General features: G+C 35.0%; 1 protein-coding gene across 1 annotated transcript; it reads right to left on the bottom strand.

Annotated features, from left to right (window-relative positions):
* Nucleotides 1-5,355: 5,355 nt before the first annotated feature.
* LOC122403338 lies at nt 5,356-17,758 on the bottom strand. The gene is made up of 5 exons (XM_043406819.1): nt 17,683-17,758; nt 16,981-17,085; nt 13,870-13,983; nt 11,106-11,287; nt 5,356-6,462 (listed from the first exon to the last, which is right to left on the bottom strand). Exons 1-5 carry the CDS (start codon nt 17,756-17,758, stop codon nt 5,617-5,619), a joined length of 1,323 nt encoding a protein of 440 aa, XP_043262754.1. The 3' UTR covers nt 5,356-5,616.
* Between the last annotated feature and the right edge of the window lie 7,790 nt (nt 17,759-25,548).

Here is a 25,548-nt window from a genome sequence, read left to right as displayed (position 1 = left end):
TGATTTTCGTCTTATTTTGGCCTCTAGAATCTCCCATTAATAATAAAATATTATACGAATATATTCTAGTCGAATTAAACACACATGGTGTGCCACAGCAAATGGAAGCTATTTCATTCGAGCTGGAAATACAAAAGCAATTAAAAATGTACCGATAAACGCGTGCCGTATTTAATTTTAGTTACCAAATCATAATCGTAGCATTTGAATTGTTCGTACTCGATAAGCAAAAGTTGTATCGATTTATTATAATCATAATTATTATTTGCATTCCTAATGCTGCCCTTTAATTAGGTCACCGATAGATATTCGATGTAAATGCGTGAACAGGGATAATTGACGATAACGTAATCGGACCAGCTTTCCTCGATGGGAGATTAACGAGTCAATCTTGTGTCAATTTCTTGAATAATCAATTGCACGAATTATCGGAAGAAGTTCCATTAGATGCCGTACGTCGTAATTGATTTAAACATCGCGCTGCATCGCTATACTTTAGCCTGATAGCCAAATACATCTCCAACGAACGAGTTCTTAACTAAAAATTGATCCAGAAGACATACTGCGTTGGTCCACTCGTTCCCCAAACATAAATCCGCTGAATTTTTATTTCTCAGGCAAATTTATTTATTCGATAATCATTGCAATTTCCCTTCTGTGGTCCTGAATATCAGTGAAATGAAAAGATCAGCTAATAAAGAATTCCTGGGGATTTCTCGTTATCTGCGCGTCAAAAATTGGAAACTTTATTAGTTTCGTTAATATAAATACACAGAAACGTCAAATTTTATTTGTTTTTGAAGAAATCTACGTTTTTTTAAAGAAAAAGAGTATTCACGAGTGAGAATGTGACTTTAAATATGTGTTAAAGAGTATTTAATTAAGAATAGATCCAGAAGACATACTGCCTTGGTCCACTCGTTCCCCAAACATAAATCCGCTGAATTTTTATTTCTCAGGCAAATTTATTTATTCGATAATCATTGCAATTTTCCTTCTGTGGTCCTGAATATCAGTGAAATGAAAAGATCAGCTAATAAAGAATTGCTGTGGATTTCTCGTTATCTGCGCGTCAAAAATTGGAAACTTTATTAGTTTCGTTAATATAAATACACAGAAACGTCAAATTTTATTTGTTTTTGAAGAAATCTACGTTTTTTTAAAGAAAAAGAGTGTGTTCACGAGTGAGAACGTGACTTTAAATATGTGTTAGTGTAGACGCGCGCTCCGCCACTCAATATTTCAATTGCACGAGCCGGAAGTCAAACTCTGAAACTTTTATTGCTTTTACGTCGGAAACGAATATTCAGATTCTAAAACAGACCGGAGCTTTTCTATTGTTCCTGACACGCCGGATACACATACTTCGACGTATACCGTAATTTTGGCTCACCCTGTGTATTTACCAGTCTCGAAATATCTTTTCAGTGTGCTCCAACCGCATTGAACGATAAAACGGGAGCATTACTTTAAAAGTATTGCTTATTTCCTCCGATAAAATTAGTTTGAAAAATCTACCTATTCTTACGAATCTCACAAAACCGTGTTTTGGCTGCTTCGTGTTTAAAGAATTTGTTTACGGTAAAATATGTGAAAAATAGTAGTAATTTCGCTTTTATTTTTAAATGATAAAAGGATTATAAGCCTTGCAAGCATTCATTGTACAGTTTGATGTAATTTATAATTATATCAGGTTGTATGGCCATGGAAACATGTGTGCATTAAAGATCGTTTAATTTATTTATGCATTAATAGTAAACTCAATTATGATCATTTATTAAAGCTTTGTGATGTTAACTTAAATCGTACATTCTTACATTACACGTAACTCACTTCAATTTATTAGTTTGAAATTTATAGAATTCTTATATGTATATAATTATAAATTTGTTTATGTTTAAAAATGATCTATATTTTGTGAAATAGAATTTAATTAGGTACTTGCAAGACCTATGCTTCGTGTCTTTTAAAATATATTGGAAGAGAAAGAAAATATATTAAAAAGTATATATAAGAATATAATATAAAATAATATAGTATAATCTAATACATAATATATTAGAGTATATATTGTTTTAGTGAGAATTATAATTTCTCACAAAAGAGGCTTCTCAGGTTTGAAAAAATTTCCATTAGGAATTGTAGTACTCAACTCTATAACGAGGAAAAATGTGATATTCGTTAGTCTTTTCTAATATGGCATCGAACTCTGCCATAAGCAGCCCTGAATTAGGTATAAATTACATTTATTCTTTAATTTTTATTTTGAAATTTTCTAGACATACAGGGTGTTCGATCACCACTGGGTAAAATTGTAATGGGAGATTCTAGAGGCCAAAATAGGACGAAAATCAAGAATATCAATTTGTTGATGGAGGCTTCGTTAAAAAGTTATTAACATTTAAAGTTCCGCCCTTACTGAATTTTTTTCTCGAAACTGGGTAGGATTTCGAGAATATGTGTAATCAACAAAAATGATTGTAAATGACCCCTGAATACAAAAATAATTTTTTCAGAATGATTTGAAATTTTTATTTTTCGTCGAAAAATTTAGGCACATATCCTGACGATTTTTCTTAAAATTTAGTTTTTGATTTTTAGTCATTTTGTTTGACGCCTTGTAGAAAAGTTGTCTAACACTTTTTTGTAGGTACCTATGAGCTCTACTTCAGAAAACAGTTTCATTGAAATATATTCACTATTGTAAGAGTTATGGCTGTTTGGAAATTGGACAATTTTTATGGGGGTTTTCTCATTTTGCGGGGTCAAGGATCAACTTTTCGATTATTTTCGGAATTTCTGCACATTCTTCACTAAAATACGCGTCGTTTGCATTTTTAAACATTAAAATCGTCCAATCCGTTCAGGAGTTATGATGTTTCAAAGATTTGCATGAAATTTCCGGGGTACATTTCTGGCCGTACATTATATTTTCGTTTAGGAATTTTTTTTCGAAAGGACGCAGGATTTTGAGGATATGCCTATTCACCAAAAGTGATTGTAATCGACCCTTGCGACTAGAAATAATTTTTTTAGAACGATTTGAAATACATCAAATTTCAGGGGAATCATTCATGATCAGACATACCTTCGGTAACGAATTTTTTTGTCGAAACTGGGTAGGATTTCGGGGGTGTGTGTAATGACCAAAACTGACTGTAATCAACCCTTGTAACCGAAAATAATTTTTTTAGTATGATTTGAAATTTATTTTAATTGTTTAATAACTTTTTAACGAAGCCTTAGTCAAGAAATTGAAGTCTCCAGAATCTCCCATTAAAATTTATCCCAGTGGTAGCCGGACACCCTGTATACTTTCTGTACATGCTAACAATCACGCTAATTTATTTGTAATTTTGCTAGTATAGCAAAACCTGCGATCAAATAACTCAAACTTTATTTCATAACTTTTAATTCTTCGATCCACAAAATGAAATATTATAAGTAATGTATGTATGTATTTTAATTCTATTTCAATTATGTTACTTACAAGTGTCTAGAAATACCCAAAAATATAAAAAAATTTATACCTACATTCGATCTGCTCATTCGACGCCATTTTCCCCGTCCAATATCAAATTTTCCAAAACGAATGACACTAGTTTTAGCGAGTAAAGTGCTGCAACTTCCAATAGAAATTTTTTTTCAATTAATCGAACATCCGTGAAAACGTCCCTGGTCCGTTTCGAAAGATTCTCGAGCGGGAACGATGATTTCCAATGGTCTCAGGTAACCATGGTGTTATGAACTTTTACCTTTATTGATTCGAATGCGCATGTAGCGATCTATGCGCCAGCGTTCACGGCGTATTGTACCACGCAGTTTACGATAATTAATGATGGCCTGCATGCCAGCGTATCAAATTTCAAATTGAAGTGAAAAGCAACACGATATCCGCAACGATTTCCTTCGTTTCGAACAACGTCTCCGTAAACTGGCGCAACCATTACGAGTAATGAGGGGGAAATGAGCACAAACGCCTATAATAAATATCGAACGTTCGATGGAGATCCATCTCTATTACGGAAACGTAAACGACGATCAAATTACAATTTCATCCTTGATTTCTGAATGTTGTAAGCGCCCAAAGTATCGAGTTCAAAGGAAACGAAACGTATCAAACAAACTGCCCATAACTCTCCGGCGTAAAATTGATAGCGAGTTAGTTTGGAAGTGGTTAAATCAACTGCTGCCACGACTTTAATCGGCAACAGGAATAAATAACGAATGGGACGTCGAAGTGCATGCAGTATTCCCTCGTTACATGAACTAATTCTCGCCATCGATAAATAAATCGAGGCCATACTCGTCGCTGTTTTTGTTTATTCAGCATAATCGACCTTTCGACTCGCGTGTCCGATAGCTCGAGGCAACAGCCACGTGCTCGGAATTCAAATTTTAATGAAAATAGGAGGATTTTGCATTTTCCAATGTATCTGCGTAAGACCATCGGGGGAGATTTTCCAGATGAAAATGGCGTATCTCGAGACTACTTTTAATTAAGGGTAGGATTACTCCTCCGCGTAATATGACAATGAACCCTTTATTAACACTAGATTTACGGATGTTGAATGTATACCTATTTTTACTGAAGCGAGCCAATTTGACTCATACAACAAAATTCAAGTTGTTAAATTCAAATTTAAATTAAAGATTTATTGTTAAAAATTTGATTGGAAACATTCTTTACGTATACACTCTGGTTTTAAAATATATTTAGAGAACGAAATTTTTTCTGATTTTTTCCAGAGATGGCAACCCTACGTAATTAGATGTAAAATAAATGTCAATTGAGATTGTGGTCCGATAGTGATATAAAATGTAATTTATTCAGACCTAATAAACCCATACAGCGAAATTACAAAGATAGAAGAGGGGATGTTTTATAAAACTGTTTCGATAGTAATGCACAAGCACGGGAGTTCCCCGCGAACGACTGGCAAGCTTCACTTGGGGGTTCCCCTACAGTACTCCAACGTAAAGCGCCATCGTGCGGCCATAAGCGTGCCACGGAAACACCTTTTCCAAATAAATATCGAAATTGCCTTGGCGGACCAAATTGTTTGACCAAAAATTGATTTTATAAATGTATAAGTCGAAGATATGAAACAGCTTTTTTTGACCTCATCTAACTACTAAATTGACAAGATTGAACATGAATGTTTACTCATTAGGTGTTTCTAGAATTCCGATAAGAACTTTCTTAATGTAAATCATAAATTTTATGTGTCTAAAACAATTAACTATTAATCATTTTATGAGTCAAATTGGCTCATAACTTTAAAAATAAGAGAATAATACTTTAAAAATGCACCTTTTCGACGTCCAACTGGTGAAACTGTAAAACAAACTCAATCTCTAAAATTTCTCGATGCAACACCCGATTAAATATCAAACCAATCCCGACCCGACGAACTTTCGTAAAATACCAAAGTGTTTTCGCGTTTAATATTTCATCGTTCGGTGCGAACAAAACGGAATATCGACAAAGTAGACGCGTTCGGTTGGTCCGGCGACCGAATGATACATCAACTGTGCGTCGAGGACCGTCGATTTGTACCGTCGTCGACAAAAATTCGTGTCATTGTCTTGCCGCGACGCATCGGTTTCCGCGCGCTACACGCAAGTGGCCTTGTACCCGAACACGACGTCGGAGGTCTTGCTGCAAGACGGCTGATCGAGATGATAGCTGGTCTTTCGATCTTTGAGCGTGCACTTGGCGAATATCCCCTGCCTCTCCGCCTGCTCCGTCGCTGACCTGTCCTCCTCGATCTTGTCGACGTTCCCAATGCTCGAACGCCTGTCCGACTGACCGATCCTCGTCGCCTCGTCCCTCTCCGAGAAATTGCATATGCTCACCCGTCTCTCCCTCAGCAGAGACTTGACGGTGGAGAGGCTCGGTCTGGCGAGGACGTCCGTTCTATCGAAGTGATAAGCGCTGCCCGTGCGATCTCGTTGCAAAGGTCTGGCCAGAACGTCCATTCTGTCAAAATGGCAAATGCTACCGCCGCGGTCTCTCTGCAACGGTCGCGCCAGCACATCCATACGATCGAACTGACAAATGCTCATGCCGCGGTCGCGGTGCCACGGCTTCTGGCCGGCGTCGAGGTAGCAGACGCTCATCCCTCGATCGCGACCAAACGACGACTTGCTCGCGTCGTTTCTGTCCGATTGACAGACACTGGTCCTACGGTCGCACTGTAACAGTTTCGTGGACTCGTTCGCCGCTTTGATGCTCCTAGACGCGTCCTGATCGGTGCTCTCCTGCGCGATACACTCGGGCAGGAACAACGACTGCAGGTCGAACGCGCTCTTCGTACGGCGGGGAGTACCCTGGGAGCCTGGGAGCAACGAGGCGCTCGAACCGATGAACACGCTGTTCTGTCTGGGTCGCGACTGACCCGCCACGCAGGCCAACTCGTCCGCGCAGAGGACGTTGCACTTGGAGTACGTGCGACGAGTCTGCGAACAGGGGAACGAATCGTTACGAGTCGATGGTGGATCGGTTTGTTTTATCCGCTCGACTCACTGTGGGCCAGAAAACGATGATCCGTGGACAAAATTCAGTTAAACTTTTATTTGAGAACATCATTGTATTTTTTTTGCAAACGCTTCAAAATCTATATACAGATAGTCCTCCTATAACACGGTTTCGGTTTAACACGATAAGAAAATTGCGAAAGCCTTTGTACAACACTGTACTCCTACAACACTGGATAACATGATTTTTGCTTGACATATTTAAAAACTGAATTACCTTAAAATAGTGAACTATAGTGGCTTTACATGAAAAAATATAAACAAATTATAATTTATTAAATTAAGGTTGAATTAAAATAATATTTTTTGTTTTTTTGTTATACATACGTTTATATTTAATTTTATATCATAAAAATTAAGTTGCTCGTGTAGAATTTAAAAAAAATATTTGTTTTTAATAAACTTTAAAACACAACGTTCTATACATATAATGCAAACATTAGGAGTACCTCGTACGAGACAAAAGGAAAGACAGATCATGGTAGAAATGGATATACATAAAGTATTGATAGTTTTAGTGTTAAACTGATACAGAACAAGTTTTTTCTATCATTTAAACGACTACTTTGTCACCAGAAAATACAAAAACTTTCTTTATTTTTTTAATTATGAAATTGAGCAGCATTAGTATTCTATCATATGTAATGTATATGTATATGTATATCTAAATCTATTCTAACATATCTTTTAGATCTGTTTTACATATAGAGACTTTTTTGTTGTGTTTATCGATGAAGATGCTTTTATACCGTAAAAATTCTTTACGACACGAACTGGAGAGGCTGAGTTGTTCTGGTCCACTGTGTTCGGTTATAAATCTCGAGCACCGGACTGCGTTTTCGTTCACACGTGATATTCGAGGGAAGCAAGGATGTGTGCTACATAACTCTCTTGGATGACACACGCCCATACGCGCAATGCACCATGCGAGCATCCGCGAACATGAATAGGGCGTGTAATCCGGATATTTCCTCGGTCACATCGCGCAAAGCTGACGTACAAACTAGATTCCAATAATTTACGTTATTCACAGCTTCGTGGAGGGTTGGAAAAACCGTTACAGTGCACTTTGCATATTGCCAAATACAACACAGCGTCCACGCTTTTTATCGAAAACCACGCTAACGGTACGAACATAATCACCCGGTACAAATGAAAACGCACATTAACCGTGAAGTCCAAAAGCCTGACGATAATTAATTTTTTTACCTTTCCTGGCTGGAATGGACAGTACAAAATGTATTTAACCCTTTCTAAATGGGCATTCTAAGAGCACGAATCACAGAAAACTAATGTTTATAATGTAATATTTAAAAGTCACATCCAGTATATTTTATTTCACTTTAATTCACTATGAAAGTAACAAAATTTGTCGTATTGTCTATTGCAGTCATTTTTCATTTTTTTCTGGAAACTGTGACTTTAATAAAACACTTAATAACTGGAGATGCAAAATGAATTTGGCACAAGAATCTTCAAGCATTTTAGTAATATGAATTATCACTAATTATATCTTCAAGCGTTTAATATGAATTAGCATCGTAATTCATATTAAATATAAATAATTTGAAACAGCGTCGAGGAACATTTTATTGAAAAATCGAAGAAGTTGTGGGTCGTCAAACGAGATCTTTACTGATTTTCGTAAAATTCCATGTTACGTGAAATCTTGCTTCAAGTTAGTGCATTCTGTACGTGAAACGATGACCGTGTATCGGTCGAAGGAAGACCCTATTTTGTGATCGTACGTTTCCAACGATTCGAAGCCTGCCCAGGACTCTGAGAGTCGTCAATTTCAGAAACGACCCACCGCCATCGCGAAGTCGTATCGGAAAAGGTTCCCACGTTACCACGAAACTGGCGATCTTGATTGAAAATCGTGGAGGTTTCGAGTAAGCGGTCTCCTATATAATTTCTCGGCCGGTTACCGATCGAAGGAAGCCCCGTCTTCCGTAGCGCGAGATCGAACGAAGCGATTTCCGTTCCCATTTGTACCGCGTTCCCGTTCTTTCGATTTATATTTTACCGAAGACATGGGACGAAAAATCGAGAAACCGTAGAAAATCGACTAAAGGAAATGGTACGAGAGAAAGGATCGTGAATTTCTAAAAATATATTGTAACAATACACGACGTTGTCACCGAGAATCGCTGGATTCCCTATTGAAGAACTCGCGAAATATTATGAACGTTAGAGAACCAAATCCGACGGGGAAAATCGATCATTTTTTACGCGTTACCTGGAAAAATTGAGTTAAATAAGGAGAATGGCACTAAGGGGTTAAAAGTCAATCTGACTTCCTGAGGGAATCTGAATTCCCTTAACACGTTCACTGGCAGATCAAAACCGTATAATATTCCGCAAAAATTTTAATTTTAGATCATTGTAAGCTGCATAAAATAAAATTTGTTTCAGTACTTATTTTTGTAACCTTGCTAAAATTCACAAATTCTATCCAAATTTATTTCCCTCAACGCCTTAACTTGACAGTTAATTTTTCTAGTATCATAATGGTCAATCCTGTCAGTCATATACAGGGTGCTCAAGCCACCCCTGGGAAAAATTTACATGAGCGATTCTAGAGGCAAAAATAAGACGAAAATCAAGAATACCAATTTGTTGATGGAGACTTCGTCATTTAGAGTTCCGTTTATACTGAATTTTTTTCTCGAAAATGCGTAGAATATTGAGGGTACGTCTATTCACCAAAAATGATTGTAATTGGCCCCCGCAATTTAAAATAATTTTTTCAGAATGATTTGAAATTTTTTTTTCTTCAAAAAATGTAGGCACCTAACAGCCCCTTGTCGATTTTTCTTAGATATTTGTTTTTCATTTTTAATAAATTTGGTTGGCGCTGTACAGAAAAGATGTTTAATACTTTTTTGTAGGTATCCATCAACTCTAGTTCCCCCTAAAATTTCAATGAAATATATTCACTATTGCAGAAGTTATGGTTGTTTGAAAATTGGACCATTTTTATTAGGGTTTTTCTCATTTTGCGGAGTCAAGGAATAACTTTTCTAATATTTTTGGAATTTCTACATACTCTTCATTAAAATACGCGTCGTTTGCCGTTTGAAACAGTAAAATCGTCCAATCCGTTCAGAAGTTATGACATTTTGAAGATTCGCATGAAATTTCAGGAAAGCATTTCTGGCTTCGCATTAGATTTTCGTTAAGGAATTTTTTTCTCGAAAATGGGTAGGATTTCTGGGGTATGTCTATTGACCAAAAATGATTGTAATCAATCCTTGCAACCGAAAATAATTTTTTTAGAAAGATTTGAAAAATTTTTTTTCCCCAAAAGTTTCAGCACCTACCCGAATTTTTTTCTCGAAAGTGAGTAAGATTTCGGAGGTATGTGTATTCACCAAAAATGATTATAATTGACCCCTGCAACCAGAAATAATTTTTTTAGAAAGATTTGAAAAATTTTTTTCCCCCAAAAGTTTCAGCAGCTAACCGAATTTTTTTCTCGAAAGTGGGTAGGAATTCGAGGGTGTATGTAATGACCAAAAATAATTATAATTGACCTCTGCAACCAGAAATAATTTTTTTAGAACGATTTGAAAAATTTTGTTTCCCCCCAAAATTTCAGCACCTACTCGAATTTTTTTCTCGAAAATGCATAGGAATTCGGAGGTATGTGTAATGACCAAAAATGATTGTAATCGACCCCCGCAACCGAAAATTAATTTTTCAGAATAATTTGAAATTTTTTAATTTAATTTCTTAAAAACTTTTTAACGAAGCCTCATTCAAGAAATTGATATTCTTAATTTTCGTCTTATTTTGCCCTCTAGAATCTCCCATTAAAATTGTTAAATGTATTGAATGCATGTGTAGAATTTTAGTCGTTATTTCAGAGCCGTGTATCCTAATATCTTCCGCTGGATACTGCGGACAACTTATCACGATCACCAGGACCACGAAAAACAGCATTGCCGTGGGATCGCATTGTTTGCAGAAACCGCAAGAAGATGGTCGTTTTTCAGTCCCCGGAAATGGGCAGTTTACCGTGCGCTGAAAGCGCTTTAAAGGAGAAACGATATATCAACGTATCACGACGCAATCTACGAAAGCTTGTCAAGATATTAGACACTTAACCCTTTCTACAGTGTTGCGGACGTACACTAATTTTTGGCGAACAGGATACCGAATTGCTGCCTTGGTTATCCCAGAGGCCTTGGCCTTAATCTGCCCGAATACATTATGGAGCCATTTGGACCGAAATATAACTGACACCCTTAGAACCGATAAATCTTCGGCTCAAGTAGCATAATTGAATGATTGGGCCGATACAAACAGAAGCGTCGGTCGTTTTTACGAAGTTATCTCAAGTGGTCTCGAGAGGCTTATGAATATTATTTGTATTATGCAGAATTACAACACTTTATCGCGTATATTTCAAAATTATAATTTGTGACGTTGGTAAATGTGTTACAGAATGTCTATGAAATATTCTCTAGTCTGTGATGATGTATTTAATTATTTATGTATGCCAGGGGAAATTTATTTAAAAAATTTGTTAGCATAAATAAATATTGCAACAGGAGATCTACCTGAAGTTGATTCGGCTCGATCGTGGTACAACTTGGTCTGTGTTGTTGTTGGAACTTAGGCTGATACGGTTCCAACATCCTAATCTTCCCCCATCGATTGAAGAATAGGGCAATCGCCGCTGCCCAGAGAAACAGCACCAAAATAACGATCAGAGCTTCTTCGGCTCTGACCACCACTGTTCCTGACCCCGGAATGCCTGCAACAAAAGTTGTTTTACCATTAGTAACAATAATATTAACCTAATGCAATATTATACATAAATAAATTCTCTGAACATCATTGTGTGAAACGAAACCAAATGTCTTTTTAATTCTCAACCAAACGGAGAACTCAGGATCTATTTCGACACAAATCTAATTTATTTAGCTCCATCATTTTGTATTCTCATATAATGTTTCAAATTTAATTTTTAAGTTAAGTTAATTCATCATTATTATAACGTTTTCACAATGATAAATTAATTCTATAAAAAAAATTAAAGTTATAGATCTCGTAAATATTATTTGTTAACAATTTATGCTGAATTTAAATATTATTAGAAATAATTGAATTTGTACATTTCTCTTTTCTATCCATTACTTATTTGTCTACTTGTATCAATGTCCAAGTTGTATTGCAATGCACGTATATGGAATTAATTATAATTATCAGAGTCGAATTTTCTGGAAACCAAAGTCTCGGCGTGGCTATTCTACGCTTTCCCTGTTGTATAATAGTCAGTAGGGTATATGTGTGCATTATACGCGTCTCGTGAGCAAACGTTCGAAACTGTGGGCTTTGGAGTTAAACGAGTAATATGGAAATTGTCTTTGGAGACACCGACGGAGTCATTGTATAAACGGACACCGAACAATTGTAAACACGCGGTATGTGTGTGGAGTATGGCATCAGTAAAGGAGAATCGGATCACATGGGTCAGACGTTACGCGCTACCGAGGCTCGTTTATGTAGTTAGCATGCAAAGCAGGCGTCCACTCTGAAGCGAAGAAGCCCGGTTAATGGGGATAACCAGAAATAACCGTTGCTCCGCTCGCTTTAATCGTCGATACTTCGGTTACGAATACATTTCAAATCCAACAAATTAAATTGTTCTCAACCTCAAAACGTCGTTGACCCTTCTCAAACCAAAACATTTTTCTCCGTTCCAACAGATCCAAGCCCGTTAAATTTTTAACGCAAACAATTCTAAATCTTACTAATTATAAGGATTTTATTATTGCAGTAATGAAAATTCGGGATACTATATTTAATACACGAGAAGCAACAGCTTATAGGAATATGTTATTATTTGTCATTTAAAATTGGTCGTTGTCTGATGTGATTTTGAAATGGAATTATTTTATAGTTTGTGACATTTTTTATATTTAAATAAGACGAAAAACAAGAATATCAATTTCTCGATTGAGGCTTCGTCAAAAAGTTATTATAAAATTAAATTAAAAAATATCAAATCGTTCTTGAAAAATTATTTTTAGTTGCAGGGGTCAATCACAATTATTTTTGGTGAATACACATACCCCCAAATTCTTACGCATTTTCGAGAAAAAAATTCGTGTAAATGGGCAAATTTGTCGATAAATATAAAAAATTTCAAATCGTTCTAGAAAAATTATTTTTGGTTGCAGGGGTCAATTACAATTATTTTTGGTGAATACACATATCCCCGAATTCCTACGCACTTTCGAGAAAAAAATTCTTAACTGAAAATATACTGTGTGACCGGAAATGTTTCTATAACTTTTTAACAAAGCCTTCATCGACAAATTGATATTCTTGATTTTTGTCTTATTCTGGCCTCTAGAAGCTCCCATTAAAATTTTTCCCACGAGTAGCCGGATACCCTGTATAAAATTTTTTAGCGTAAGCAATTCTACTTGAATTTTTCTAATTATATGAATTTTCTTATTGTACAGTAATGTATTTAATATACGAGAAGCATTAAGTCACAGAAATATGGTACCAATCTAGAATTTTTTTACGTTTCATATAATAATGGCGAACAAAACTGTAAACACAAAATGCTACTCTTACAAAAAAATCGACGACACATCCAATTATTCAGTACATCGAATAGGTGGATTTAATTAACAAAATGTAACAGTTTATTACGAAAACAATGTCACAAAGCAATGTTTGCACTTTTGAAATTTTTTACTGCCCGTCAAAGTACGAACCATAATTAATATTTTGTCCACTTTTCATTACTTATCACTGTACATATACAGTGTATAATCTTCTTTTTTCGCATTGCAAGATTACAGTATACTCCATAATAGTCATGTTATTCTCGTGAATATAAAATAATTGTACTCGAATAGCATAAATTTCTCGATCAACGATGATTTGTTGAACGAATGCTATCTCTGAACAGTGTTCCTTCGAACGCCGCGGGCAATCGAGGTATTTAAAATTCTCGAATTTGCATGACGCCGTTAGAAAGCTTCAGAAACTAGTTCCGTTATTAGGATTGTATATTAATTTGGAATTAAACGGCTCCCGGTACTTTCCGCGCGGCATACTTCAACGGAGTGCGCATAGAGATGCAAATTCGGTAGCGTTTGCTTAATTAAACGCGGTTCATTGAAGCACGAAAATCTCGCGTCACTGCGGAAAGGTCTGAAAGGGCCATTAATCTCATCGATCTAACAGCCGTACCACGGTTTCGAAATGTCGACGCGCACCGGGAGCCACGTACCGTGTAAAACTTTCAGATCTCGAACAAGTATCATCGGTCTCCTGAACTGTGCGAGATTTTCCACTCACCGTTAGGGTAGGTGGAATTGATTTCCGCCGTGGCATCCAATTCTGACGGCATCGAGCCGACGAGAATAGCGTCCGGAGCCTCCTCCAGCTCCAATTCGATTTTTGTCACGTGACCTAAACAAACAAGATCGATCAAATAAATAACAGTATTTCTTTTTAATATTACACGTTCTTAAATTTTAGTTGAAGCACATTGAGCACCCCCAAATTATTAGAAAGGCACAAGAAAACTACTTTCATTAATACAAACGATTTACGATCACAATTGGACCCTTTTTAATTATTAGAACTTTTTCAAATTCTAACTCGAATTTTGTCACGTGCCCTAAGATCGATTTCATAAATAACAGTATTTTTTTTTTAAATTACATGTTCTTAAAGTTTAGTCATCATTAGAATAATATGTATCAAGCATCAAGATGGCTGTCTATCATCGTTTACGAAAGCATTCTTGAAATGTAATCTTTCCACTTCCAAACTATTAAAAAGATATAACAAAAAATACTAACTAGACGCTTTAAAAATGTTCAACAATTGCTCCAATCTAGCATTGTTCGAACTATCTATGAAAATTTCCATTGAGAAAAATATTAAACGCAATGGAAATTGAACTGACAAGGATAGGAGTATCTGAAATTTCTTAAAATTCTAATTCGATATTTGTCACGTACCCTAAGATCGATTTTGTAAATAACAGTATTTTTTAAATGTTAGTTATCATTTGAATTGATAATTCTTATTAGAAATTTGAAATTTTTTGCATTATTATTGCTTGGAATTTTTTGCATTATTATTGGAATTTTTTGCATTATTATTGCTTGGAATTTTTTGCATTATTATTGGAATTCTTTGCATTATTATTGCTTGAAATTTTTTTGCATTATTATTGGAATTTTTTACATTATTATTGCTTGAAATTTTTTTGCATCATTATTGGAATTTTTTGCATTATTATTGCTTGGAATTGTTTGCATTATTATTGCAAATATTAAACACAAACAGAAAGAAACATTGATCTGCATTGTCTGTGAATCTAAATCTATTTCTAAAACTAACTTACAATTTTAATAACCTTTTAAGAATATTTTCTGACCATTGTTATTACAAATATCTATGATAACAGCCATTAGAAAATTTGTACACGGAATAAAATTCTCTTAATGCATTAAATTCACCCAAAATATTTCAAAGATTTCACAATTCTCGAAACTCATTATCTACAGTAATGGAATCTCAATGATGGATGATGATGCAATTTGTTTTGCTATGCAATTTTTAAAAACGTCAAAGTGTATGGTATCTCCACCTACGTATACGTTTTATACAATTTTTATTATTCCCTTTATACGAGACTGAAAGAAACTAATACGCGTTCGCCGATTCGAAAATATAAATGACGGTAATATTTTATTGGATGATTCCAAATACGCGCGGTACAGTGCGGTTGCAAATTTAATGAGCACTCGTATGTACAAAACCGTATCCACGAATAACGTTGGTGAAAATTTTCGCCTGTCGCTCGCAGGCGGTCCCCCCGTAAGTTGTAAACTCATAAAGTACTTGAATTTGAAAGACACCGTTGGCAGCGCCAGCAGGATAGTGTCTCTAATTAACAGGTTCACCGCAGCCCCCTTTTTAGTGGCCTTTGGTATTTGACAAGGCGAGTCAGTAACATTTCCCATTTAATTTTCGTGCCTGGTCATTCCGGGAGAACGAAAACGCAGACTTCTTTTTCCGTTTTTGTACAGCCACGGCGTTTCACGGTTTTTCTTTATTTTTCACGATTAAATACACGATAATATTTCCATAGAAAGCACTCTATCGTTTGTTTAAATTCCACAATACACTTCTCAGTTACACTACGAGATTTTTGATAAAAAAATTGTCAAACGGTAAAAAAAATTATTACTCCTTTCACTAAATAAAAATTGGCGTTTCTGTTGGTTGGAGCTTGTAATGACTCGAGTGCCTCCCTCAGAATTCAAAATATACAATTATGATATTAAATAGATATTAAATTCATCCAAATAAAACTTTCGTTGGAATCTTTTCTGACTTTGTTTCGAATATTTCTATATTTTCCAATTGCGATAAATCGATTCTTAAAAATGATTGAGCCAAAGATGTGCTTGAAAGTCTTTAAAAATAAAATGAGAAATAGATAATACAGGGTGTTCGGTCACCCCTGGAAAAATTTTAATGACAGATTCTAGAGGCCAAAATAAGACGAAAATCAAGAATACCAATTTGTTCATTAAGGCTTCGTTAAAAAGTTATTAACGTTTAAAGTTCCGCCAATAATGAATTTTTTTCTCGAAAACGCGAAGGATTTCGGGGGTATGTCTATTCACCAGAAATGATTGTAATTGACCCCCGCAACCGAAAATAATTTTTCAAGAACGATTTGAAAAATTGTTTTTTCGCCAAAAAATTTCACCTACCCGAATTTTTTTCTCAAAAGTGGGTAGGATTTCAGGGGCATGTCTAATGACCAAAAATGATTGTAATTGCCCCTCGCAACCGAAAATAATTTTTTCAAAACGATTTAAAATTTTTTTTTCCCGTCGAAAAATTTCACACCTTCTCGAATTTTTTTCTCAAAAGTGGGTAGGATTTCGGGGTTATGTCTATTCACCAAAAATTATTATAATTGATCCCTGCAACAAAAAATAATTTTTCCAGAACGATTTGAAAAATTTTTAATTTAATTTTTTAATAACTTTTAACTTTTTAACGATGCCCCAATCAACAAATTGATATTCTTGATTTTCGTCTTATTTTGGCCTCTAGAATCTCCCATTAAAATTATTCCCCGGGTTAGCCGTACACCCTGTGTAGCTTCTAATTGATTCCAACCCCTATGTGCTCGATATTTCCTCCCCCTTTTCGCCCAGTTACAGATTACGCGTTAAAATATATTGTTATTGGCGGTTATTTTAATTTACCTGATAAGATATTTTATTTCAGTTTGTTCGAAGCCACGTTAATATTTTCACGATCGACACAATGGAGCTTCTGGCTCGCTGGACAGTTCGAGTGGTACCGAGTCAATTAAGCGTACTATTCCTGGAAAATCATCCTATACGTTTAGCATGCTGTTAATGCACCCACCGCTATCGTTGACGTCCTGATGTTTGTTCGGCGATACTGTGGCATGCTGTTTTCTGGATCGATTTCTTCCCTCCACGCTGACGGCGGGGAACCAGCCACGTCTCTCTGGGAACACAAACACGGGAATTCTCTTTAAAAATACACAACACCGCGGCCCCTTACCGCCGCGAGAGCTACGACGTACAAATCTTTATGAGACACGTAAATTGCGGTGAAACGGCTTCAGAAGTGTCTCTTTACCGCCACGAAACATCCCACACCCGCCCTTTGCACCGTTTACATCGCACACAGCGTACTGATTTCTCTAATTTCACCAAAGTGGAAGTGCAATTTCATTTCATCTATTATTTCTCGTTAAAGCTATTCTCTACGACGCTTCGGGAGTCTTTCTAAGTGCGTTGTTAAGTTAGAGGGTCGAATTTCAACCCTTTCTGGTCGGCGACATTTTTTTCAATTTCGTTCCATTAGGTTCACAGTTCAGATATTTGTTAACAGTTCGGTATAAACGAGTAATCCAGAGAATAATTTTTATCCAGATAGCATTCAATTTGTATTAACATGTCAGTTTTCACGACATTTTGTCACGTCTAAAGATACCCTCGACATTTGTTCAATATATAATGTGAAAAAATATGCAATCGATAGGTCAGTGGTGTGCTCGCTTTTTATAGCAATTCTAATAATTGTAACGTTATTCGATACCTTGCAAGTACCAAGAGCACACTCTGAACCAGTTAAGAATTGTTGGTTCGAAGTGCCGGTCACCGGTGACCACCATAGCAGCCAACGTTTTAACGAATGATTTTATACCTCATTATTTAATAGAATAAATTGCTGTAAATTTAACTTTATTTGTTGCATGTTGTTTGAGCAAGAAAGTAAACGATTTAAAAACTCGTTTACTTTGAAATGACGGTCACCAGTGACCACCGTGGTAGCCAATGTTTGAACGAATAATACTCTATCTGGGATCGATCGAACACAAAATTATACAAGCAATAATTTAATAGAATAAACGACGCCATTAAAATGCTATAAGTTTGATTTTATTTGTCATCTATTATTCGAATAAAAGAGGAGACGTATAAAAAAGACGAAACTTGTTGAAATACTCAGTTCAATGGGGCACTGTAGTGTCTATAAATTATTCGAAAGCCTCACCTAGTTATAGCGAACGCATAGACTTCATGTTTCTATTTTCGTTCACTAAACGAAGCCATAGCGCGTTCATAATTCCTTTTCACTCCTCTTATCGAATGCTTCGTTCGTTCTAACATCGTTGCTGTCGAACCCTTGCTATACAAATGAGATTTTCAACGCTACGACGATAAAATTTCCCTCTCAGACGTGCAGAGTGTCGGAAAGAATTCATTAAAGGGCGTACAGTAACCGTGAAAAATTGTCACAAATAAATAAATTTATCTTCGATAAGAAATGGTCACAATTTTAGTTAATATCACAACAAAATATAAGCGATTATATTTAAATAATATTACAGTTAACGATTATTGTCAACTGTACAATGCTGCACGAATCGATTCTCGTTTTCTTCAAACAAAAATAAAAATAGCGAAACAGAGGTAAACGTACAAGTTAAAATTTATTTATGCCATGTGAGAATAGTTAAAAAATTAAAATCGTAAACGGAGGATCTAACAATGTGTCTGCTATTTAATTGCTATCAAAATATTTCTTGATTGTAATAATTTATATCATTATAGAGGGGGAGATTCTAAAGGAGATTATAATGGGAGATTCTGGAGGCCAAAATAGAACGAAAATCAAGAATGCCAATTTCTTGATGGAGGCTTCGTTAAAAAATTATTAACGTTTAAAGTTCCGCCAGTACTGAATTTTTTTCTCGAAAATGCGCAGGATTTTGAGGGCTGGTCTATTCACCAAAAATGATTGTAATTGACCCCCGCAGCCGAAAATAATTTTTTCAAACCGATTTGAAATTTTTTTTTCCGTCGAAAAATTTCACACTTTCTCGAATTTTTTTCCAGAAAATGGGTAGGAATTCGGAGTTATGTCTATTCACCAAAAATGATTGTAATTGACCCTCGCAACCGAAAATAATTTTTTCAGAACGATTTCAAACTTTTCAATTTTCAGGGTAACAGACAGTTATGGTCAGACATTATATTTTCTGTAATGAATTTTTTTCTCGAAAATGCGTAGGATTTCGAGGGTATGTCTATTCACCAAGAATGATTGTAATCGACCCCCGCAACTGAAAATAATTTTTTCAGAACGATTTGAAATTTTTTAACAACTTTTTAACGAAGCCTCAGTCAAAAAATTGATATTCTTGATTTTCGTCTAATTTTGACCTCTATAATCTCCTGGTTGGTCAAACACCCTATACAGTATTTTCTCTATATAAGCTCAGAACTCGTCCACGATATAGACAAATATCGTATCCCCTCTACTTATCCCCACTGCGTACCGTTAGAACCCAGCACTCGCTCAACCGGCGAGTGTGCCTTCCTATGGGCGGTTCCCCAGGATAGCGGCCCGTTTGACGGTCGGTCGTCGAGCATTGTCAAATTTTTTATTTTTCCTTTTCTTGTTTTAAAACTTTTAACATGTCTGTGACAGTTTTCTGATTTAACTAAGATCAAGTACAACATAATTTTTATTATTGTTTTTCATAAATTATAATATACATTTGTCCTTTCTTTAAAGTGTATCCTCGTCTGAAAAAAGGAATTGTAATTTAATTGACCTATCATTTATTTGCTGAAATCGTGAGAGAACTCAGAGTAAAATAAGTTGGTTAAACAGTTCAAATTCGCAAGTTTGTATCTTTTTGAGTCATATCACTATTGCAGTAAATGAGCGATACATACATATATGTACTTTAGTTATGACACGATTTAACTAGTACATATACAATATTAAATCAACAACGAAATTTATCTTTATTTTTGTTCTTCCTTTTTTCGAACTTCATCAACATATTCGTGACACTTTTCTAATTAAAATGACACCAAATACGATATACAATTTAGGTCCTATTTACTAACGCAATAAGAAATCAAAGGCATGCATCGCTCAAGTGGCTCCACGTCGGCTGTATCGAAACACAGGCGATGTTTACGCGAGCTTATACAGAATCAGTATTTCATTCTGCGACCTCTACCAAGAGAGGTAGAGGTCAGAATTAGAACACCGATTTCGTATAGGCTCGCATAAACATCGCCTGTGTTTCGTTACAGCCGACCCGAAGCGAAGGAAGCGATAGCAAATTCGGCGATGCTCGGCCACTCAGTCCCTCTTTGTCATATGCTCGCTGTTCTTTTCTATACTCGCCGCCTCCAGTAGGCGTCAACAAAGTATCAAGAATCGTTTCTCGTCCACGATATAGCCGAGCGTTGAGCCCCGAGAGCGTCGCTTCTATAGAGACAATACTGTATATCAGAAAGTAGGAAGAATGCAAAATAGGAACTTTGAATATATTTCGTGGAAACTAATTACTCTAGATTCCTAAGATTTTCCGGGTATATTACGTTCCTGAACGTATGGTCCTCGCCATAATCTTTCGTTGATTACTATGATTTGACTCGAAAACGAGAGTCGAGCAGATTTCAGTCACGTTTACGATAAGGTTTGCTGGATCAGCGCCTCCGACGGGTCTAGCGGCGTAACTAAGAGGAATGGCCAATTCAGCTTTGTTGCCTCCGTTCATTTGATATTCAAAACTTGGCACGAATCGTACAAATTGATCTCCGGGAATCACTCGTTCAACTTTTGATTTACCGTTGAGTTTAGTTTGAATGCTGACCCAAAGAGCGTGGGTCAAAAGCAATTTCGCGATGTTACAAGTGCATCGAAAATGAAATATGGAAAGGAGTGCCCTTGTACCAGATTATTGACATAGGAATTGGTGCACATAAATTTAAAAACATATTAGATCCACCGAAAATTCTAAAATCGAACAATTACTTCAAATACATAGAGGAGTGCTTAATGAAGAGTCTTCTTTTGTCATCAGTATAGAAATCAGCTGTTAAGATCAATGAAAATTATAAATTAAATTAACAGTATATGATTATTTCTTTTTACTGAATGAACGATCGAAACAAGTAATTTCTCTGAGAATTTTGGTTCTCCGATGCTACCAGAGGGATCGTGATTTCTTCGTTTGAATGGGGTCCCTAAACAGCCCACTTAACCGCGGTAGAGAAGACTCCTAAGAAACCCCGAAAGTCTCGTATTTCCCGGACGAAGGCTCGCTCGTCACTAAAAGCTCGGTAGACAGCGGATAAAGAGCGGGAAATTTGTGCGGAAGAAGGATGAAGCCGAGATAATTACATCAAGACGTCGTCAGGCTCTTCTGTTACCGCCAGATCCCTCTTCGTTCACCCACGGGACAAAATCTTCTTTCGTGCGTTGGAATTTTTTCCTACGACATTGGTACTCCGAATAAAACGGAATATAATGCACTTTTTCGAATTTCAAGGTGGAAAAAACGACGAAATAGTTGCGACTTTATGATCAACGTGCAATATTTATATTCATTTCCTGACGAAATATTTGAATACGTATATCAACACAGAGTGTAAATATTGCAAACACGCGTGTTTGTTTATTGACTTCAAACGAATTTTTTATACGTAATTGTTGGTTTGTAGGTTCAGACAGCGTTCTTCACCCGGATTAAGTAAGACAAAATGCAAGATTTATTTATAAAATAAAATACAGCAGTACAACACGTGGCGAGACAAAGGACGACAATCCAAGAAGAGGCTAAAAGAAAAGAAAAAAGTAATGTATATATTGACGTTTTAAAATAGCTTGAACTATGGTGTAAGTAGAAATATCAATATATGGCCAGACATTCGGTAAGATCCACTTCCTCGGGTTGTAACGCCCTGTATATACGAGGTATCCAAGAATGGATGGTTTAATTGGACGAAAACTAATTCTACAGGGTAAAATACGTCGAAAATGTGCAATAAAATTTCTTTGAACATCGCTTCGTTTTCGAGATAAATGAATTTAAAGAATTGTTGAGTGTGATGAGGATTGAGTACAACGCGTCTGACCAGTAATCGTTATTTCTACTTATAGTAACTCAAGCTCTATTTTGTTGGACGTGTAATCAATAAATTTTGAAAATCAGTTTTCTAAAAAACCAAGCATTATACTAGCCACTCTAGAACACACTATATTAGATCCAAACATTATTAAAACATACCATTTTCGAGAAAAATGATAAAACTCTCTCAATAGGGGAAATATAACTGTCCTATTTACATTTTATTTGTTCAATGTTATTGTGCATTTTCAATGTTATTCAAAGATCAATTTTGTTTTATTAAATAGAAATCTATAACACAGATATTAATTTCAGAAAAGAAAAAAAGAAACTACTGTTATAGTTAATAAAATAAAAAAAAATTCAATTTGTTATTCATGAAACAGAGTCAAACTTTGTACAAATGAAATTTCTTTATTTTTTTTTTTAGTTTGGAGACCAAATGATAATAATAACAAATATCAATGCAACCAATAATAATATATTACACTCTTATCATAGGTTTTATGTGTACGTTAGCTCGTTACGAGATATCAATCCTTTCATTTACATTCTGCTTCTTTGACCGCTTAAACGATGCAATTAAGTACAGTCGATTAACTGTTTACAATTAGTTCGCCTATGGAACTCGGGTAACTGTATTAATATAAAGTCAGTAAGGAAACTGTTTGGAACTGCGGAATTCCCCCGTGAAGGTAAGCTTAATAAATTTGTAGAACGCGGACTAATCGAATGTTGGTTACGTAAAAGCTATTAACGTGATATTAGTTAGATAACAGCCTATGAACAAGATCGTTCCGCGGAGGAATTAATGGAAAGGTCGTCGATTTAACTCGGTATCAATAACCAGTTCAAAAAGCATTAAAAATATTTCGTTCAAACAATGTCACTAAACATTTCTTACTAAACGTTATAATTGTATTTATAATTATATTTATAGGTGAAATTATAGTTGGATTGAAATATAGAACATTGTCCACTCATTATCAGTAGGTATAGTCATATCAAAAGTAGCTTCATTCACCCATTATATGAGTGTGATTTTTCATTCATATATCTCTAATTTGAAATAATATATTTATTACATATAATATAATTATTAATCTATAATTTATTTTTCTTTCTCATATTATTTCAAATTAGAGATATATGAATGAAAAATCACACTTATTTATTTTAATTTTTATAAATTTTTTATATCAATAATAAATGAACATCTAGTATGTCATTTCAATAATCACAATTGCTAAAGTTTTATAACTAAAATATTCTATTTTATTTAAAACAATTTCACTGTATTTTTGTTCCATTGCTTTAACGAAACATAGATTTTAAGTAGTTTGAATATGATGAATTATTTTTTAACAAAAGTTTGATTACGAATGCACCCGTAAAATATGTTCTCCAGCGAGAAGTCGCGTACTCCGGAGTAAATTTTCATACGAATGCCGGTTGGTTTTGTCCAATTTCCGTCCACACCTGGTATCACGTTCATTGTTATTACAACAAAACTGAAACGCGAACTGTGAATTGCAAAGTGCCGTAAAACCTCGACGAAGTAATTTCGAAAACAACTGTTGAGATCTGGGGAATGAATGTTGGACACACGCGTGTTTAAAAAACATGGTACGCGAATAACCGTAACTTTCATCGAGTTACGATCGTACGGAGTACAAGCGTTGTTTACAGCACGATAAAATCTGGCAAAGCAACACAATTACATTTGTTTAGCGTTTCATTCAGTCGATTAATATTCATCGTACGATGGATTACAAATATACATTGAAAATGGTAATTTCTTTAATAATGGAGGATATTGAAAATTTTAATTTTGAGTAAAGGGATCGATATATCGGTGCACGTTGCAATTTTGTGCTTCATAATCGACTGCATAAAACGCGAGGTGAATAGAAATAGAATTTTTTATCGATCACAGATGACATAACGACGTTCATTGAGTTATTGTTCGTCAAGAAATGGTCTAAACGCGACATAAATTAATGAATTAATAACAACGGTAGTTTTCGAAAGGATAACATCGTTGGTAATTCGAATTTTAATTCAATTTTAATAACTTTTAAGCAAACAAATTCTGTAACAATGTAAATGAATTTATGATACTTTGTTCCGCTGCATATTATTCTGTATTATGTATGAAAACTTTTATCAGTTATTACGCTTTTGAGGATGAAAACATTCACTTTTAAAATGATGAAAATTGAGACCACCTGCGTTAAAAATACAGGTTAAATGAACGGTGAAGGAAAATCATTATTCTGGATTATATCGTGAATCAATTATTTATGTATGTTGTATTTTTAAGGATATACCTAAATAATATTTATTTCTTTGAAAGAACAATGATAATTTGAAATATCTACGTTAATAAAAAATCAGGTTTAAATAACCAGTGAAGGAGGATCGCGTAATTCAAAATTGAAGCTTCGCTGTTTAAATGAGAGTGCTTTTAAAAGGTCAGATTTTATAACGCAATGATGAAAAATCGAACTTTGAAAGCTGCTGATATATGTAGATGGAAGCCGTTTCTGATATTGGCGATTTTTTAAAGCTGCTTCCGTGGGGGATGAAATTATGATTTTACACCTTCGTTATTCCGTTGTTCATCTACTAAGCAACTTCAAGCCGTTATTAAATTGTATTTATAATTATATTTATAGGTTCAATTATAGTTAGATTGAGTCATAGAGTATTGTCATTATCAGTAGGTATAGTCACGTCAAAAGTAGTCTCATTCGCCTATTATATCGATGTGATTTTTCATTCATATACAGAGGGAGATTCTAGAGGCCAAAATAAGACGAAAATCAAGAATACTTATTTGTTGATTGAGGTTTTGTTAAAAAGTTATTAACGTTTGAAGTTCCGTCAATACTGAATTTTTTTCTCAAAAATGCGCAAGATTTCGAGGGTATGTCATTCACCAAAAATTATTGTTTTTGACCCCCCTAACCGAAAATAATTTTTTCAGAACGATTTGAAAAATTTTTTTTCACCGAAATATTTCAGCACCTTCCCGATTTTTTTCCTTGAAAATGGATAGGATTTCGGAAGTATGTGTATTCACCAAAAATGATTGTAATTGACTCCCGCAACCGAAAATAATTTTTCCAAAACGATTTGAAAAATTTTTTTTTACAGAAAAATTTCACACCTTCCCGATTTTTTTCCTAGAAAATGGATAGGATTTCGAAGGTATGTGTATTCACCAAAAATGATTGTAATTGACTCCCGCAACTGAAAATAATTTTTCCAGAACGATTTGAAATTTTTAAATTTAATTGTTAATAACTTTTTAACGAATGCTCCATCAACAAATTGGTATTCTTGATTTTCGTCTTATTTTGGCCTCTAGAATCCCCCATTAAAATTTTTCCCATGTTTTCTCGAACACTCTGTATCTCTAATTTGAAATAATACAATAAACGAACATCTAGTATGTTATTTCAATAATCACAGTGAATAATATAGCAAAAGTGTTACAGAGTCTTAAATAAACATCAATT

This window comes from Colletes gigas, unplaced genomic scaffold (genome assembly GCF_013123115.1).
Source record: "Colletes gigas isolate AHSC1104 unplaced genomic scaffold, ASM1312311v1 Colletes_gigas_Sc00049, whole genome shotgun sequence".
In the NCBI taxonomy this organism is placed as follows: domain Eukaryota; kingdom Metazoa; phylum Arthropoda; class Insecta; order Hymenoptera; family Colletidae; genus Colletes; species Colletes gigas.
Note: the sequence above shows the minus strand (reverse complement) of the source record. Positions and strands in the feature narration are given on the sequence as shown.